Here is a 21,154-nt window from a genome sequence, read left to right as displayed (position 1 = left end):
ATTTGATTTGATTTGATTTGATTTGATTTGATTTGATTTGATTTGATTTGATTTGGTTTGATTTGATTTGATTTGATTTGAAGATTCAGGGAGTTATATATGTTGAGGGAAACGTAAATTAATACCTAACAAAGAGTTATACAATGAGAGAGAAGGAACTATATAACAACAACAACAACAGGAGGAAAGATATCAAAAGTCAGCCTCAAATATATTGATGGGACGATCCAGTTTATGGTTTAGAACAGGAGGAAATCACGGAAAAAATCAGAAAGATGGAACTATCGTAATAGTTAACGAAAGATGTGCACAGCGCAAAATCACTAAATCTGAGAACAAAACTTATGCACTCTAACACTGTGATGAAGCCAAAAGGATTATATGCTGCTGAGACCTTGGATTTAACAAGCAGAGGATTGCTGGAACAACTGGAGAAGAAAGGGAGAATGATCCTACAGATGCTTATTAGGTACCAAAATGGGTTAAAAGAATCTTATATCAGTTGTATAGTATTATTTGAAGTAATTACACATACTGTATATTATGTGATTTTTGTGAAGTTTGTGATTGCTTGGGTCCGGGTGTTTTGATTTTGCCTAATTTTGATTTGGATTTCAGTGTGCACTGACTAATATATTCCTTCTTTCCGCCTATTAAACTTCTCTGTTGGATATTTTGGGGCATTTCTGTTTTCTTGTCTGCTAATTAATTTAGCATCCTTGCGTTGACCCCTTGGTAAGAAATGTGTGCTAAGTCCCCCAAAAGTTGAAAGAACGGGATGGAGAATTACTTTTACCGGATGAAACATCTTGTAATTTTTGCTAGTTAAAAGTGGGTTTTTATTTAAAGCATTTAATGCTAGGTGACCGGACACGTTTGTAAGTTTTAATTAAGTTTTGAATCTTAGTAAGTACTTTCTTTTATTTTGTCGGAGGACAACTTAATTCTTAACTTTTTTTGGTTTTGATTTATTCTTATCAACTACTGGTTTATGAATTAAAGTTACTTTGTGTTACTTAAAGGGTGTTGATTTTCATTTCTTGGAATCGATCCAGCACTATCACTGTTTTTTTCTTATTTTAACTACGGCTTTTGAGCCTGTTGTACGCGTTCCCCAAGGTAAGTGTTTGGTTTTTCTTGCATTCCATTGATGTTGTGATATGTGGTTGGTGTTTTTCTCTTGCTTTATTTGGTATCTCGTTGGTGCTAGCTTTAACTACCTTCTGGGGCTAGCACGCTATCACCTTCATACCTTGTGGGTTTCCATCAGGTCTGTAAGTTTAATGCTCACCTTCCGTGGGGTTATGGGTTTTCGCTGAGGGCGGCGTATGCTGTATTTTAGGAAAATGCCCCCTTCTCCTGTTAAATTAAAATTTATTGCTTGATATTAATGTATTTTTGTGTACCATTTGCCACCGAAATACACATCTCATTTGCAAATATAGTTATTTTGATTTGATTTGATTTGATTTGATTTGATTTGATTTGATTTGATTTGATTTGATTTGATTTGATTTGATTTGATTTGATTTGATTTGATTTGATTTGATTTGATTTGATTTGATTTGATTTGATTTGATTTGATTTGATTTGATTTGATTTGATTTGATTTGATTTGATTTGATTTGATTTGATTTGATTTGATTTGATTTGATTTGATTTGATTTGATTTGATTTGATTTGATTTGATTTGATTTGATTTGATTTGATTTGATTTGATTTGATTTGATTTGATTTGATTTGATTTGATTTGATTTGATTTGATTTGATTTGATTTGATTTGATTTGATTTGATTTGATTTGATTTGATTTGATTTGATTTGATTTGATTTGATTTGATTTGATTTGATTTGAAGATTCACGGACTTATATATGTTGATGGGAAACGTAAATTAATACCTAACAAAGAGTTATACAATGAGAGAGAAGGAATTATAGAGTCGATGAAGAAAGGACTAATACAATGTTTGGGTCATCTACGTATAAATCAAGGAAAGATGGCTCGAAAGCTGTCAGAACATTTCGAAGGGAAGAAGACTGTTCCCAGGTGGTTTTTGGAGACACACACCGACTTGGAGGGAATGGGAATTTGTAGGGAAAACATTCAAAACAAGGACCAATTAGTTTGAGATGTCAGTGGCTTCCGAGGAGGAGTAGAAAAAATCCCGGAAAGAGGAAAGAAAGTGGGAGGTAAGCCAACGAATGAAGCTGTATTGACAGAAGGTGGAAATGATGATCCAGGATATCGCAGTGCTTACTACATGGTCCACGGTGGCCAGAATCGAACATAAGAAGCTTGAATAGCATGTTCATCATAGATAAACGTTCGTCCCACCGACACATGTGGCATGTGACTTGCAGCTGTCACGGGGTTCTGAATGCTTAACTCTGCACAGAATATCGTGACTTTTCTCTATCCGTGTACCTTCCCGTTCTAAAACATTGAAAACACTCAACAAATATGCTTTCAAAATATCCTCCCAAACCTATTAAGCAATATCATCAAGAGACAGAAGCCATGTAAAGGTTTATTCTAGAGGTGGTATTAGTGGTGATTGCTGTTTTAAGAGGAAGTACAACTAGGCACCATCCTCCATATAACACTAATCAGAGAGAAAAATGGAAGGGATGCGACAATTCGAAAAATGAAGGTACCGGCCAAAGAAAAGCAATGGCCACGAAGGGCGTGAAAATGAAAGACTCCCTAGGCCTCCCTCCATACGTAATACCCTCAGTGTCGGAAAAGAACAAGAGTTGACCAAGGGAGGTCGGATAGGATATATGAAAGTGAGGAGCCTGGCACAAGTAAGTGGAAGCAATGTCAGGACTCAGCTAAGAGATCCGTGCTCGCCAACCCACGCTACAAAGTACAGATCCCCTGGGGCCCCTTTTAGTAGCCCCTTACGACAGGCAAGGGATACTGTGGTTGTCATTCTACCGCCCACACCCACAGGGGGAGTTTATTCTAGAGCGGGATGTACAATGTATTTAAATACATCAATGTGAAGGGATTTGCCGCCCTCTCAATCCACCAGGACTTGCCAATGGACCTCCACATCATTGTCACTCGACCTGAACAGTTGTTATTTATAAGTTCTGTTGGCCTGCCGCTCCTATCGGCCTACTGTAGACCGATGCTGCTCTTTTCTTTCCTCCGTCCATGGCCTTTCATGAAGACCTTGGTGATCTTTTAGTTTCCTCCTGAGTGTGTTGTGTTCTGTTATATCTTCATAAGTGTAAATCCCTTTCCACCTCCTTGAACAACTGGCTCGGTCTTCTTATCTTGAAAATAGGTAAAGATCTGACTCGGTAATCGTGTGGGTTTCATTCTTACCAAGTGGCCATAAAATTCAATTCTCCTTCTCCGCGTGATATTCGTCTATATTCGTCTATGTCTTTAATTTGGCCAACAATTTTCCTTAAATATTTCTTTAATTTCCTGTTTGTCTATCAGACCTTTCTTGTTCTTAGCTATTAATTCCGCTGCATTACAATTATTATTATTAAAATCACTTGTGTTCCTTACATTACAGCAAAGGCAAACCCCACATACACAGAAGTGCCTCCATCCCCACATATGTATGTTTACATAAATGTTATCGAATGTTTAGAGATGAATAGAAAATATTTTAAAAGAACATGTTTACACTTCAAACACTGTAGCCTTAGAGTTAAAGAGATTACACGGTAATAGTTAACAGTCGTATTGTTATTGATTATTGTCGCTCCTCATATTCAAATATTGCATTGTTGGCTACAGTCGTAAACAAAGGGTTTAGTGTAGTCAAGTAAATATAAATAAAAATCAGCTGACCTTGTATTCCATTCATTTGTACTTTTGAGTAGGTAGTTAGTATCCGTAATTTATATTTCGCTCCCTCGATCTTTCAGTATTTATGAGCGGTTAGCTAATAATAATAAAGTTCATATATCCCAGTAATTGCAGTTCATGTCCCTGGAGTAGTAGTAGTAGTAGTAGTTTTGATAGAAATATTTGAGAAATTATTGTAGACAACCTCGTATTTTTCAGTAGGCCTAATTAAGGACATTTTTTTTCTCCGTCCCGTGGAGTAGGGAAAATAATAGTAATCCACCAGCTGTAATAATCACATAACCACATTTCAGTAGAATTGTAGTGAAGATAAGGTATAATATATTAGATAGTATCTTGCCAGTTATATTCGTGTTTTTTCTTCGTGTACGGCAATCCTTTTGATACTTAAGCTTTTAACCAAACGCAGTGTAGTGTAGTGTAGATACATTGTAGTATAGATACAGTACATTTAGATAGTGCCGTATCTTGCGTGCTATATTCGTGTGTTATCTTTCGTGTATATCTATTAGACCGTAATACTAATAATAATTTGTCTAAGCATTTAGCTTCGTTGGTAATCTTTGAGTACAGTAGTTCCTGCAAATTTCATTTCTGTTGTGCTTAGTAGTGACATACGGTACGGTACCGGTATCGTAATTACGATACGTCTGAAAGTAGTTTAAAAATTACTGTAGTGTACTGTACAGTAGTATACGAGTAATATCCTATTAGAATTTAGTGTGCTTATTTTATTATTGTAAAATATTTGTGTAGTACTGGTGTGGTAGAGGTATCCGTAGAAACTCTTACTAAAATATTGTTGAAATTAGGATAGGCTTAATTGCAGTTTGGAATTGTGTAGTTCTTGTGTATTACTTTCGATATTCAGTAATTAACAGCAGCTTTTATCCTGTTAGGGGTTGTAGGATTAAAAAAAATTAAAAAATAAAAAATAATAGAGCACGACTAAGTAGTATTGTAGTGTAGTCGTATATTAATTACCTTATTGTTGTGTACTATCCCAGACAATATATCCCTCCGTTCATTTTTTTTTTTGCAAATAAGTTATTTTTTTTAATTTAAAATTTTCCCCCCGTAAAGAATGGCTAAGGAGCGCGAGTGTACTTATTGTGGGTGTGGTGAGGCATTGAGGGGTATGAGGGAGGAGTTGGAAAGTTTGAGGGAGATAATTAGGATTCTCACAGAAGACGGGAAGGAAGATAGGACTCCCTCAAACAATGTACAGGTTACAGTAGGTGTACAAGAGGGAGGGGAAGGAGAGGGAGGAGTTGTAGAAGACAGGTGGTCTAATGTTCTAAGGGGAAGGAGATTGCAGGCCAAGGGCTCTATTCAGGATCAGAATTCAGGACAGGTGTCTGTGCGAAATCGGTACGAGTCACTCCAGGTAGAACAACAGAGGGAAGATGAGGGACAGGGAACTGTTGCTGAGATGCGTGGAAGTAGGAGGAAGGGAAAAGGTAGGAAAGGGAAATGTAGAGTAGAGGATAGGAAAAGACAGGTGGAACAGGGTCATGGGAAGGAGAAAAGGGAGGAGGAAGTAGCTTCTGCAGCTGTCAGGAAAGATAGGGCTGACCAGGAGGGGAGGGGATCAAATGAGGTGGGTAGGGTTGAGGCTCTGGTCATGGGGGATTCCAACGTTAGACACGTGGGGAAAGTGTGTGGAGGAAAGGGAACCAGGGTAGAATGTTATCCAGGAATTAGGTTGAGGCAGATGTTGAGGAAAGTAGAAGAGAGGGAGGAGGGGAAGGAGAAGGTGGTAGTGTTTCACGTTGGTACCAACAACGTAAGGCAAGCTGATATAAGTACCAACATAGTTGGAGATGTGTGGGATCTGGTAAATGCAGCACGGGTGAAGTTTAAGAAAGCGGAGATTGTTATTAGTGGAATACTGTGTAGGAGGGATACTGACTGGAGGGTGATTGGGGATTTAAATGAGACTATGGAGTGGGTCTGTGGGAAACTGGGAGTGAAATTTCTAGATCCTAATGGGTGGGTAGGAGAAAGGGATCTGCGCTCGGATGGCCTTCATTTAAACCGCAGTGGTACGTATAAGTTAGGAAATTTGTTTGGAAGGGTAATAGGGAGGTACATTCAGGGAAACGGGATGGCCTAGGGAGCGGTGATAAGGGAACAGGGAACTGAAAATCAAGTAGGGATGACATAAAATTGTTAGTGTTGAACTGTAGAAGTATTGTAAAGAAAGGAATAGAATTAAGTAATTTAATAGATATATATATTTACCAGATATTGTAATAGGAGTTGAATCATGGCTGAGAAATTATATAATGGATGCAGAAATTTTCTCACGGCACTGGAGTGTGTATCGTAGAGATAGGATAGGAAAGGTGGGAGGGGGAGTTTTCATTCTGGTGAAAGAAGAATTTGTAAGCTGCGAAAAAATTAAAGATGAGACACATGAAATTCTAGGTGTAAGGCTCATTTCTAAAGATAATAGGCAACTTGATATATTTGGAGTGTACAGATCGGGAAAGGGTAGCACTGATGCGGATTCGTTATTATTTGATAGGATAGTCAGCTATGTGGGAAACGACATGGAAAGAAATGTGATTGTAGCGGGAGATCTGAATTTGCCAGGTGTCAATTGGGAAGGAAATGCGAACGACAGGAAGCATGACCAACAAATGGCAAATAAGTTAATATGGGAAGGACAGTTGATTCAGAAAGTGATGGAACCAACCAGAGGGAAAAATATTTTGGATGTGGTGCTGATAAAACCAGATGAGCTCTATAGGGAAACTGAAGTAATAGATGGTATTAGTGATCATGAAGCTGTTTTTGTGGTAGTTAAAAATAAATGTGATAGAAAGGAAGGTCTTAAAAGTAGGACTGTTAGGCAGTACCATATGGCTGATAAAGCAGGTATGAGGCAGTTTCTAAAAAGTAACTATGATCGGTGGAAAACGGTAAATAAAAATGTAAACAGACTCTGGGATGGGTTTAAAGAAATTGTTGAGGAATGCGAAAACAGGTTTGTACCTTTAAGGGTGGTAAGGAATGGTAAACACCCACCTTATTATAATATAGAAATAAAGAGACTAAGAAGGAGGTGCAGACTGGAAAGAAATAGAGTTAGAAATGGCTGTGGAAGTAAGGAGAAATTGAAGGAACTTACTAGAAAATTGAATGTAGCAAAGAAGGCAGCTAAGGATAACATGATGGCAAGCATAATTGGCAGTCATACAAATTTTAGTGAAAAATGGAAGGGTATGTATAGGTATTTTAAGGCAGAAACAGGTTCCAAGAAGGACATTCCAGGAATAATTAATGAACAAGGGGAGTGTGTATGTGAGGATCTTCAAAAGGCAGAAGTATTCAGTCAGCAGTATGTAAAGATTGTTGGTTACAAGGATAATGTCGAGATAGAGGAAGAGACTAAGGCCAAAGAAGTAATAAAATTTACATGTGATAACAATGACATTTACAATAAGATACAAAAGTTGAAAACTAGAAAAGCGGCTGGAATTGATCAGATTTCTGGGGATATACTAAAGACAATGGGTTGGGATATAGTACCATATCTGAAGTACTTATTTGATTATTGTTTGGCCGAAGGAGCTATACCAGATGAATGGAGAGTTGCTATAGTAGCCCCTGTGTATAAAGGAAAGGGTGATAGACATAAAGCTGAAAATTACAGGCCAGTAAGTTTGACATGCATTGTATGTAAGCTTTGGGAAGGCATTCTTTCTGATTATATTAGACATGTTTGTGAAATTACTAACTGGTTCGATAGAAGGCAATTCGGTTTCAGGAAAGGTTATTCCACTGAAGCTCAACTTGTAGGATTCCAGCAAGATATAGCAGATATCTTGGATTCTGGAGGTCAAATGGACTGTATCGCGATTGACATGTCTAAAGCATTTGATAGGGTGGATCATGGGAGACTACTGGCAAAAATGAGTGCAATTGGACTAGACAAAAGAGTGACTGAATGGGTTGCTATATTTCTAGAAAATAGATCTCAGAGAGTTAGAGTAGGTGAAGCTTTGTCTGACCCTGTAATAGTTGAGAGGGGAGTTCCTCAGGGCAGTGTTATCGGACCTTTATGTTTTCTTATATATATAAATGATATGAGTAAAGGAGTGGAATCGGAGCTAAGACTTTTTGCGGATGATATTATTCTCTATAGAGTGATAAATAAGTTACAAGATTGTGAGCAACTGCAACGTGACCTCGAAAATATTGTGAGATGGACAGCAGGCAATGGTATGTTGATAAACGGGGCTAAAAGTCAGGTTGTGAGTTTTACAAATAGGAAAAGTCCTCTCAGTTTTAATTATTGCGTTGATGGGGTGAAAGTTCCTTTTGGGGATCATTGTAAGTATCTAGGTGTTAATATAAGGAAAGATCTTCACTGGGGTAATCACATAAATGGGATTGTAAATAAAGGGTACCGATCTCTGCACATGGTTATGAGGGTGTTTAGGGGTTGTAGTAAGGATGTAAAGGAGAGTGCATATAAGTCTCTGGTAAGACCCCAACTAGAGTATGGTTCCAGTGTATGGGACCCTCACCAGGATTACCTGATTCAAGAACTGGAAAAAATCCAAAGAAAAGCAGCTCGATTTGTTCTGGGTGATTTCCGACAAAAGAGTAGCGTTACAAAAATGTTGCAATGTTTGGGTTGGGAAGAATTGAGAGAAAGAAGAAGAGCTGCTCGACTAAGTGGTATGTTCCGAGCTGTCAGCGGAGAGATGGCGTGGAATGACATTAGTAGACGAATAGGTTTGAATGGCGTCTATAAAAGTAGGAAATATCACAATATGAAGATAAAGTTGGAATTCAAGAGGACAAACTGGGGCAAATATTCATTTATAGGAAGGGGAGTTAGGGATTGGAATAACTTACCAAGGGAGATGTTCAATAAATTTCCAATTTCTTTGAAATCATTTCGGAAAAGGCTAGGAAAGCAACAGATAGGGAATCTGCCACCTGGGCGACTGCCCTAAATGCAGATCAGTATTGATTGATTGAGAATAGTAATCATTTTCATAAGTATTCAATTTAATAGGATAATAATAGCTGACCGGGCGAGTTTGCCGTGCGCGTAGAGACGCGTGGCTGTGAGCTTGCATCCGGGAGATAGTAGGTTCGAATCCCACTATCGGCAGCCCTGAAAATGTTTTTCCGTAGTTTTCCATTTTCACACCAGGCAAATGCTGGGGCTGTACCTTAATTAACGCAACGGCCGCTTCCTTCCAACTCCTAGGCCTCTCCTCTCCCATCGTCGCCATAAGACCTATCTGTGTCGGTGCGACGTCAAGCCCCTAGCAAAAAAATAAATAAATAAATAATAATAATAATAGCTGGAGATTTTAACCTACCAGCAATAAGTGATAATCAATATGACTTAACGCAGGGAGGTCCCTGTTACCGGGCTCTAGCAAACTTTCTCTCCTATCACGATCTAAAATCAATGAACTGTGTTAAGAACCATAACGGAAGGACAAATATAATTAACGTTAACGTTACAAAAAATGATTTTCCGTTGGTTAGTGAAGATTTTCATCATCCTTCCCTCTTTATAGATTTTGAAACTCGTCATAAAACGAATAAAATTGATAACCCTGAAAGAATTATGCACAATTTATTAAAAGCAGACTTTCATAGTCTCTACATAATGCTTGAAAGAGAAAACTGGGATCATCTAAAAAACATTAAAAACCCTAACGAAGCTTTAAAATACTTCTATAATGTTTTTGACAAGATATTGGACAAAACTGTTCCAAAAATGAAAATAAAAACCGGGAAGACGTATCCACCTTGGTTTACGAAGGAAATTATTGAAACCGTAAAATTAAAGGAATATTATCGGAAACGTATGAATAATTCGGAATGCAATAAGATCATGTTTAAAGACACGAGAAAGCTTTCGAAAATATTGACAGAAAATGCATACAAAACGATCCAAAGAAGTTCCGAAGAACTTATAAATATACATCCATCATCATTTTGGAATTATATTAAAAATAAACGGAAAAATACATCAATCCCCGGGGTTATGAGTTTAAATGGTGAACCTTTACGAAGCGCTAAGCAAATAGCTGATGGCTTTGCCACATATTTCAGCAAGGTATATGTAAGTAATAGTTGCAAGGGTAATTATGAGGTGAAATCTCCCATGAAAACAAACTCTTCACTCCCAGTGTCACATATAGGTGAAAAGGAATATATTCAGGCTATAATGAAACTTAAATCCACTAAGTCAAGTGGGACAGATGGGATTCCTCCTTACATAGTTAAGGGTTGTTCAGATATATTAATGGAACCATTATGTTACATATTTAATCTTATAATAGATACAGGTGTGACCCCAGATATGTGGAAAACCTCAAGAGTATGCCCGATATATACAGCCGGAGATCATTCAGATGTACAAAATTACAGACCCATTTCCATAATATGTGCTTTCGTATAAGTTTTCGAAACAATTATTTATTTCCGGATTTTTAATCATGTTAAAAGCTACATTTCACCTTATTAGCATAGATTCTACCCTGGTAGGTCAACTATCACAAACCTATCAAATCTAGTTCAAGATGTGGCTAATGCTTTAAACAGTCATAAATCCGTTGATATGATTTATACGGACTTCGAGAAAGCGTTTGACAGGATTGATCACAGTGTGCTTCTTAGAAAACTATCTGGATTTGGATTTAACAATCCTATGCTAAAACTTATCTCCTCCTATTTACATAACAGATACCAGTTTGTCACCTATCATCAGACCAAATCTTTTGTGTTCAATGTTAATTCAGGTGTACCTCAAGGTTCAAATTTAGGACCACTGTTGTTTATGTTATTTTGTAAATGATTTGCCAGATGTTGTTGTAAATTCTAAATGCCTCATGTTTGCTGACGATCTTAAGTTGTACAAGGAGGTATCACATGTTAGTGACTGCATTTCTCTAAGCCGGGACATTGAGAATATCTACATGTGGAGCGTCAAGATTAAAATTACATTTAATATCAGCAAATGCTTCGTGATGACTTATTCTACGGCGAATGATCCTTTTCAGTGCGAATACTTCACGAACGGACAGAATCTAAAACGAGTTGAGTCCGTAAGTGACTTAGGAGTTACAATGAGTAGTAACTTATCATTCAGTGCACATATTGAAATAATAGTAAATGCAGCACTGAAACAACTAGGTTTTATCGTACGAAACGGGAAGGACTTAAATAACATTAATACTTTATGTGTTCTCTATAACTCATTCGTGAGGTCAAAATTAGAATATGCATCCGTTATATGGATGCCCAATTACAAATCTTACATAAATAAAATTGAAAAGGTTCAAAAGATATTCTTACGGTTTATTTATTACAAGAAGCATAATCAGTCAGCATATAGGTTGAGAATATCATATCGTCACTTATTAGAAGAATTCAGATACAATTCATTAAGCGCTCGCCGAGAATTATACCAACAACTGTTTCTCCACAAATCCCCCTGTGGGTGGGGGCAGTAGAATAACACCCATGGTATCCCCTGCCTGTCGTAAGAGGCGACTAATAGGGGCCTCAGGGGCACAGAACTTTGGAGCGTGGGTTGGCGACCACGGGGCCCTCAGCTGAGTCCTGGCATTGCTTCCACTTACTTGTGCCAGGCTCCTCACTTTCATCTATCCTCTCCGACCTCTCTTGGTCAACTCTTGTTCTTTTCCGACCCCGACGTTATTAGGTTTGCGAGGGCTAGGGAGTCTTTCATTTTCAGGCCCTTCGTGGCCCTTGTCTTCCTTTGGCCGATATCTTCATTTTTCGAAGTGTCGGACCCCTTCCATATTTTCCCTCTGATTAGTGTTATATAGAGGATGGTTGCCTAGTTGTACTTCCTCTCAAAACAATAATCACCACCACCACCACCACCTTTCTCCACAAAATTATAAATGGCGTTATAGATAGTGATGATCTACTAGCCAGAATAAATTTTAATGTAAGCAAATCTAACTTGCGTAACCGGACGTACTTTTACAATCCCTTATCCAACATATTAATTCATAAACATTCGCCATTAGTAAGGATGTGTAATATGTTTAACGACTTATTCAGAAACCACGACATAGATCTCTCAATGTCCCTAACAGACTTCAAAAAATGTTTACTGATTTTCTTTAGTGAATATACTTAAACAATCTTAACAAACAGTATCTTATAAAAAGAAAATAGAATTCATTACACAGTCTCTTTGTCAATAACCCAAATGTAATTTAATTGTCTATAAACTCCGAGATATTTTTACACTCTTAATCATGCACCTGACCTGTTCACATATGTGTGTGCTTGTACATAAAGTTTTAGCGTTCCTACTTATGTAATCAGGAGTCAGCAATTGCAGCACTATCCAATCCTGATCTGTATATAACCTATTGCTGTTTTTGTCATTTTTCCCTCTAAATTTGTTTATTATAATTTTTAAAAATTTGTTGTTAATTTTTCGTGATATTTTTTCTGTTTTGCAATGTGTATTATTGTACTATATTTTGTAGTGTCTGTTGTAATTGGAGTGCAACTCTGTTACATACATATGTCATAAATAAATAAGTACTCGGACGCACACACATTCGTCCAGATCCAACTCTACTTTCACACCTCAGTTTTTAAATACTAGTTTGTATCTAATGTATGGGTTTACGTTTACAGTGTACATTTTCTTTACTGTGTGGAGGGAATGAAAAAAGAAAGTTTTACGTCAGGTGGTAGAAGGTTCCAGAGACGAGCACAACTTGCGTAAAATCCATTTAAATACATGAAGTTGTTCTTGTGATTGGGAGAAAAGAGTAACTCCTTGGCCTCTCTTGACAGAGCTTCAGGTGGTGGGGAGGGGAGAGGCGTGTGTTGTCTCTCAGAGATTTATTAAGGAAGGCTACGTCTATTTGTTCACATGAGTTCACTGGTGGCAATGACCTGGCTGTGTCTGTTTATTACACGTGCCTATTCCATTTTAGATTCTCCGTAATGTGAATGGTGAGCAGTCTGATGGAGGTGGAAGGTGGTAGTTGAATTGCTTAGTAAATAATTAAAAATAACAATTTATTGTCCGAATTTATCATTGCCCTGTACGAATACCCAACTCACCTCATGGACTCCTTCAAGCACGCTCTCAGGTACCTCATTTCATTGAAGATCTCCATGGTCACAGGCTGAGACCTGGACTCCGGAAGTAACCGCTTCACCTCTTGAAACAATACCTCCTGTTTCTTAGGATTGTTGGCGAGGTTGAACAGAAACATTGCAGTAGAATGTGAAGTCTGTAAACAATCAGGAAATCTCCTTCACTTCTAACACAACATATCTACTAGGTACAGGAAACAACATACATAGCAGACATTTGTTTTCTATACTATGTGTCTGGTGGAATTTTGGAGGATCAAACCAGCCTTCGGGCTGAATACCCAACATAAATTATGTATCTGAGTAACTGTTAGAAGAGTTGGGATTTCGTGTTTTGTTACATATGTTCCTCTCCCTTTCCCTTTCTTCAGTTCCATTTCCTAGTTCTCTCCTGTGTGGGCTATGAATCTAGGATATCAATTTTTTGCTTATGTCTCCACCACTATTTTCCTCTCCAATAGAGGATACAGACAAGACGCTATCAATTGCTGACACTCCCCTCTAGGTACAATCTTCATCCACTATGCCAACATTTTGGTTATTATTAAGAAATGCATAGCAATTGGGTAATATAACGGTGACGATGGTCACTTATAGTAATTACCCAACTACAACTACTACTATTACTACTACAAGAAGAGTAGAACAAGCAAATCCATGGCAGGGAAGTATTACACGAAACACTACTAGTTTAACGTTCTAAAGTAAAAATCATCGTATAAAAACTGACACACATTCCTATGATAGCATTGACAGGTAACTCCTTATTGAGGAAATAAAAAAAGTAATGAACAGTTTGAAGCATGAAGTGGAGATGATAAAGGTCCATACTAAATGCAAATTATCAAATCTAGGACGAAATTACTACCACACTATTATTAATAAAAACGGGAGGAGTTCTACACGGAAATCCACTGAGCCTTCTTTTCTTCAACCTTATGAACAGACATTACACCTGTTCTACAGCCTCCGGAGATAAAGCACGCAACATGGCTTTGCTGGCTAGAGAGCGCACCATCGCTCAGGTAACAATCGGCAATCAGAAGAAATGGGAGGATAGTAACTCGCTTAGCATTATCAGTACCAAGACAAAGATCATTGAATTCAGAAGGGGAGGGAAACTTAGAAGAAGAGATATGTTCACCTGCAGTGATAAATAACTGGAAATCGTACCATCGTTCGACTTCTTGGGAATCAGGCTTCAAACCGCAGGCTCAACCTGCACACTGCATACAAAAGACAAGACGGCAGCACCAAACAAATCCACGTATGGAATTCCAACGTTTCGAGATCTGTCAATAGACACAGCAATGCCTTTACTTCAGCTGTAAATAGCCCCAGTAGTAAGGTAAGGTATCCAGTTAATAAGGCGAAGTTTGGCACTCCCGAATTTGAGAAAGCCGTAAAATATAAAGACTAGATTTCTGAAGAATCCTTCATGTTTCAAAATATACAGAAAACGAATTTACACTCATCTACACAAAATCCGGGCCATGCTGAAAGACTAGAGATAGGAAGATGATATACAAAAGACATGTGCATTAGTATGTTCTGAAGAAATGATTAGCATTTGAACCACGTCGGCGCTCAGGTTCAAGGTCCACATCGATATACCGACGCACCACCACCGACTGTAAAATGTGCCTGCGGCTCTTGTTGTCTCTTTAAACCGAAGATAATGGATCAGTGTGACTTGAGCAGATGTGCAGGATACCTCGCAGACGTATGCGAGAACCGTACCGTCAAATGAGTGATTTTGAAAGGGATGAGAGAACGTGGTGCATCCATCCAGGCAATTGCTGCTCGTGTGGGACGAAGTGTGTCGGCAGTGCAACGGGTGTGTACGGAGTGGTACTCAGAACACGACGAGATGGGTCTGGTCGCACCAACCAGAATACCCCCAGACTACACCTCATCCGAATGGCATTGCAGGAGTGATCTGCGTCCTCCTCGGCTCTGGCGCAACAGTGGAACAGATCGTACACTATCAGGAGTGACAGTCCGTCGCTTCTCCGCCTACCTTTGACTAATGTGCATGAACATGACGTCACTGGGAACAGGGATAGCAGCAGAATCCAGGTTCTGTTTACATGAAAATGATGGCTGCATGTTGTTCACCGAAGACAGAGGGAGAAGCATCATATTGACTGCATTCGCACAAGACATACAGCGCCAACTGAACGCCTTATGGTGTCGGGTGTTCTTAGCTGCGCGTCCAGGGCACTGTGACCAGTTTGACCTACGTGGATGATATCCTGCGACCCGTAGCCATACCCTCTCTGCACGACATCCCAGACGCCATATTTTAGCAGGACAATGCGCGACCACATGTTGCTGCACGAACACGTGCCTTCTTGTTGTCGTAGGATGTCAGACTGTTACACTGGCCCGCCCGATCACCGGACTTGTCGCCAATCGAAAATATAAGGGATATGGAGAAACGACGGCCGCGGTCCTGTGACCCAAAGCCAACCACCAAAGATGAACTGTGGAACCAGGTGAATGCAGCATGAATGGCTACACCCCAGGACGCCATTCGCGCCTTATATGCGTCGATGTAATCACTCATGGAACAAGTTATCAGTGTCTACAGAGAACCCAGTGCTTACTAGGCTACGGAACACATACAAATGAACTTGTCCTGAGAATATGAACTTCCTATCTCTGGTCTTTCAAGGTGTTTCTGTTTTTGTGAACATGAGTGCACATACACATTCTTCTTGGACTACTGGATGGTACTGCATCGATCGTGGAGCTGGAGGAAAGACGACAGGAAACACTGTTCTTCAACGTGGAAGTAGTACACGCGCTTCCGTGGGAGTGAAGGTCTAACCAATGGATGGGATGATTGTGTCCGCCGACTTTCTAGCAAGTCCTGTACTCGTTACCACCTAATGACCTGTGACAATAGGACGCACCCTCTCAGTGCCTTTGGTAGGCCGGTGAAAAATATTGAATTATATCTGTGACCCGTTATGTGTATATGGATATTACTTTGATTTAATATTTAAATTTAATGAAATCTGTCGACCACAGTTTGCTTTTAGAAAATGTATACATGTATGGAGCTCGGAAAATTGCCTGTAACTGGTTCAAGATAGAAAACAGATCGTTGAGATATCACGTACTGATACGAAGAAATATGAAATTAAGAATGTTTATTCTTGTGCCACAAATATAGATCACGGTGTTTCACAAGGGTTAGTTTTAGGACCGTTTTTGGTTTTGTTATTTATCAATGATGTGGTCCAAATTTAAATGACGGGGCGTGTTGGCCGTGCGGTTAGGGGCGCGAAGCTATGCGCTTGCATCCGGGAGATCGTGGGTTCAAGTCACACTGTCGGCAGCCCTGAAGATGGATTTCCGAGGTTTCCCATTTTTACCAGGCAATTGCTAGAGCTGTACCTTAATTAAGCCCACGGCTTCTTCCTTCCAACTCATAGGCCTTTCCTATCTCATCGTCGCCATCTATTTGTGTCGGTGCAACGTAAATCCACTAGCAAAAATGTTGTAAATGATTTGCAAGGAGTGCAATTAACTTTGTTTGCAGATGATATTACTGTTTTTTTGTAGCTGACGAAGGTGGTGAAGGGTTCAAATTAAAGGCAATCAATTTAGCGAGTAGTACCCTGAGCTAGTTTGATTATAACGGAGTAATCTTCGGTAAACAAAAGACAAAAGACAGATATAGAATTGTATCCAATATCATCTGGAGAGACTTTAGTTGAATACTCAACATCAACAAAGTTTCTTGACTTGTGGATAGAGGAAGAACATACGGAGTTTACAGAGAAAATGCTTAGTGGACTTTATTTCATGATAATGTCTCTGAAAAACAGTTTTAATCTTGAGGATTATCAAATCATACACTTCGCACACGCCCATCGTGTGCCAGCTTATGGCATTATGTATTGGATGAGTTCACAAAGCAGAGAAGTCGTCTTTAACTTTCAAAATATAATAATTAGAGGAATGGCTGGAAGGAGAAGCTGTGGGAATTATTTTAAACTCTTTTCTAATTTATCATCACGTAGCCTTTATATCTACCAAACACTCTCATAAATGAAAGAAAATTTAATCAGTTTCAACATAAACTCACATCTACATCCTAGTAATAGGAACAGACACAGTTTGTACATAAAAACACACAGAACTAAGCCTTATGAATTAAGTTACAGTTATGCAGGACTGCATTTGTTTAATAAATTGCCAGACATCATTAAGTGTATAAAAATATAGGATACGTGCATACAAAATTTCAGACAATATTATTCAAATTTGTTTGTAACCATTCTGTTTATTCAACTGAATAGCTCCCCAAAATCAACATATTCTATATAGCAGTGTATTGTTTATTTGTGCTTCTTCAGTAGATTGTATATTCCCTCTTGCTTACGATAAATGATGATGACTCTAGATACTATTATTGACGTGTCCCATATCACTGTGCCGGCTCCGCGCTGTAGGGGTACTATGCCTGCCTCTTATCTGAAGGCCCCGGGTTCGATTCCCGGCCAGGTCATGGATTTTACCTGAATCTGAGGACGTGTTCGAGGTCCACTCAGCCTACGTGATTAGAATTGAGGAGCTATCTGACGGTGAAATTGTGGCTGCGGTCAAGAAAGCCAAGAATAACGGCAGAAAGGATTCGTCGCGCTGACCACACGACACCTCATAATCTGCAGGCCTTCGTGAAGTGTAGAGGTAGCTTGGTAGACCAAGGCCCTTCAAGGGCTGTAGTGCCATGGGGTTTGTATTTTCCATATCACTGTATAATCACATGGACGAAAAACAATACATGCATGTGATGCTTCTTCCATTATATTATGTACGCACATTATGCGCAATCATTTAGTTAATTCTTCTATCTTTCTTCCTCCCTTGTCATCTACACTTTTCGGGGCCTTCCTTCGGGTGTCCTTCCTATCGGTTCCTCCAAACATAACTTCGTTCGATCTTGGTACTCTCCCATTCGCATTGTATCTCCATACACTTTCATCTTGGTTCTTCGGAACCTGTTCTGAAGTATTGAAACACCGATCCTCTGTCTCCTCTCTTCTCGTCTTCCCTACTAAAGCTCTAAAGATTTCCACCTCAGCCACCTAAACTCTACTCTCATGCTCTCCATGCACAGGAGTTGCTTTACGTCGCACCGACACAGATAGGTCTTAGGCAACGACGCGACAGGAAAGGCCTAGGAATGGGAAGGAATTGGCCATGGCCTTAATTAAGATACAGCCCCAGCATTTGCCTGGTGTGAAGATGGGAAACCCCGGGAAACCATCTTCAAGGCTAGCGACAGTGGGATTCGAACCCATTATCTCCCGGATGCGAGCTCACAGATACGTGGCCCTAACCGCACGGCCAACTCGCCCGTTACAGTAGTTGAAGCCTATGCGAATATCGGTATCCTTGTAAGCGTTAAGGATATAAAATTCAATATATTTATGTATTATTATTCATAAAACATACTTTCTCCTGAATTAGGTGAAAAAATAACTCCCTCTACCATTTGAAAACATATGTTCGAAAGTGAGCACGCACGGCACTTCCTATGTATCAGTCTGTCATATTCGTTATTTAAGTCCCAAGACATTCATTTCAACTCAAGGATTTCACCACAATTCAAAAATTATTGAAGAAATGTCCATGAAATTTTGCATGATAGTGTGTTTTGTGTGGGTGTAGTCACATGCATTAGGCGCCCTTCTTGACACTAGAAATGTCATTTTTTTAAGTACTGAATAACGCAATGAAAAGTCATGTTAAGAAATATTTGGACATATTCGTAATATAAGACTTTAAATAATGCCGTTTATGGGATCTTGTAAATACCCCATTAATTACGTATAGCATTCAGAATTCAATGTAAAAATCTGATAATATTTTAAACGTTCTTTTTAAAAAATTGCGGTGATTAAAAATGTTAATAAATATAAACAGTGTTTTTAGTAATTCAAGTGAACTCATAATAGATTCCAGGGAATCACTGGAGAGGTGGAGGGAATATTTTGAACATCTTCTCAATGTAAAAGGAAATCATCATGGTGGTGTTGTGAACAGCCAAGCTCGTGGGGAGGAGGAAAGTGATGTTGGCGAAATTATGCTTGAGGAAGTGGAAAGGATGGTAAAAAAATTCCATTGTCATAAGGCAGCAGGAATAGATGAAATTAGACCTGAAATGGTGAAGTATAGTGGGAAGGCAGGGATGAAATGGCTCCATAGAGTAGTAAAATTAGCATGGAATGTTGGTAAGGTACCTTCAGATTGGACAAAAGCAGTAATTGCACCTATCTATAAGCAAGGGAACAGGAAGGATTGCAACAACTATCGAGGTATCTCATTGATTAGTATACCAGGCAAAGTATTCACTGGCATCTTGGAAGGGAGGGTGCGATCAGTCGTTGAGAGGAAGTTGGATGAAAACCAGTGTGGTTTCAGACCACAGAGAGGCTGTCAGGACCAGATCTTCAGTATGCGCCAGGTAATTGAAAAATGCTACGAGAAGAATAGGCAGTTGTGTTTATGTTTCGTAGATCTATAGAAAGCATATGACAGGGTACCGAGGGAAAAGGTGTGGAATTAAAGGTAGATTATGAAAATCAATCAAAAACCAATGTTGACAATTGGACTACAGTGAGAATTGATGGTAGAATGAGTTCTTGGTTCAGGGTACTTACAGAAGTTAGACAAGGCTGTAATCTTTCACCTTTGCTGTTCGTAGTTTACATGGATCATCTGCTGAAAGGTATAGAATCGCAGGGAGGGATTGAGTTAGGTGGAAATGTAGTTAGCAGTTTGGCCTATGGTGACGACTTGTTCTTAATGGCAGACTGTGCCGAAAGCCTGCAGTCTAATATCTTGGAACTTGAAAATAGGTGCAATGAGTAAGGTATGCAAATTAGCCTCTCGAAGACTAAATTGATGTCAGTAGGTAAGAAATTCAATAGAACTGAATGTCAGATTGGTGATACAAAGTTAGAACAGGTCGATAATTTCAAGTATTTAGGTTGTGTTTTTTCTCAGGATGGTAATATAGTAAGCGAGATTGAATCAAGGTGTAGTAAAGCTAATGGAGTGAGCTCGCAGTTGCGATCAGCAGTATTCTGTAAGAAGGAAGTCAGCTCCCAGACGAAACTATCTTTACATCGGTCTGTTTTCAGACCAACTTTGCTTTACGGGGGTGAAAGCTGGGTGGACTCAGGATATCTTATTCATAAGTTAGAAGTAACAGACATGAAAGTAGCAAAGGAATGATTGCTGGTAAAAACAGGTGGTAACAATGGCAGGAGGGTACACGGAATGATGATGTAAAGGCTAATTTAGGAATGAGCTCTATGGATGAAGCTGTACGCATAAACCGGCTTCGGTGGTGGGATCATTTGATACGAATGGAGGAGGATAGGTTACCTAGGAGAATAATGGACTCTGCTTTGGAGGGTAAGAGAAGTAGAGGGAGACCAAGGCGACGATGGTTAGACTCGGTTTCTAACGACTTAAAGATAAGAGGTATAGAACTAAATGAGGCCACAACAGTAGTTGCAAATCGAGGATTGTGGCAACGTATAGTAAATTCACAGAGGCTTGCAGACTGAACGGTGAAAGGCATAACAGTCCATAGTGATAATGTATGTATGTATGTATGTATGTATGTATGTATGTACGTACGTATGTATGTATGTATGTATGTATGTATGTATGCATGTATGTATGTATGTATGTATGTATGTATGTATGTATGTATGTATGTATGTGTGTATATATGTATGTATATTTCTGGAGCATGTGCAGTGTTCTTTGCTATGTATTTGCTGAATGATATAAATATACTTTGGTACATTCAATTCTTTAAACCAGCTGATGTACGCGCGCTTCGCTACGGAATTCTACATCGTATACAGCATTCTAGGTTAGGTAGCGTACATGTTGCGAGCAAGACAGATCTTAATGTTACCCCCAGACACGCGATGGGGATGTCACCAAACTTAATTTCTCATATGAAGACTGGGTTAGGGAATTTTCAGTGTAATGGTAGGCCCGCTTGTCTACCATCAGTGACAATCAGTTTGGTGAGATTTCATTATAATGGCAGACACTCACTCTCCGCCTACCTTTTTACATCTTCAGAAAGACTCTCTCAGTGGCTTTCCCAACTGAAATGGGCATAGCTCATTACAATGACGC

At 39.1% G+C, this 21,154-nt stretch overlaps 1 protein-coding gene across 3 annotated transcripts in view; it reads right to left on the bottom strand.

Moving 5' to 3' along the window:
• The window catches only part of LOC136872816 (probable cytochrome P450 49a1), a 225,947-nt gene that overhangs the window by 68,000 nt on the left and 136,793 nt on the right, over window positions 1-21,154 (bottom strand). For all 3 annotated transcript variants that reach the window (XM_068227324.1, XM_068227325.1, XM_067146654.2), the window contains exon 9: window positions 12,935-13,107. In XM_068227324.1, the coding sequence (XP_068083425.1) occupies window positions 12,935-13,107 (173 nt within the window). The remainder of the gene's footprint in view (window positions 1-12,934; window positions 13,108-21,154) is intronic.

This window comes from Anabrus simplex, chromosome 4, assembly GCF_040414725.1.
Source record: "Anabrus simplex isolate iqAnaSimp1 chromosome 4, ASM4041472v1, whole genome shotgun sequence".
Classification (NCBI taxonomy): domain Eukaryota; kingdom Metazoa; phylum Arthropoda; class Insecta; order Orthoptera; family Tettigoniidae; genus Anabrus; species Anabrus simplex.
This window is presented reverse-complemented; position numbering and strand designations above follow the sequence as displayed.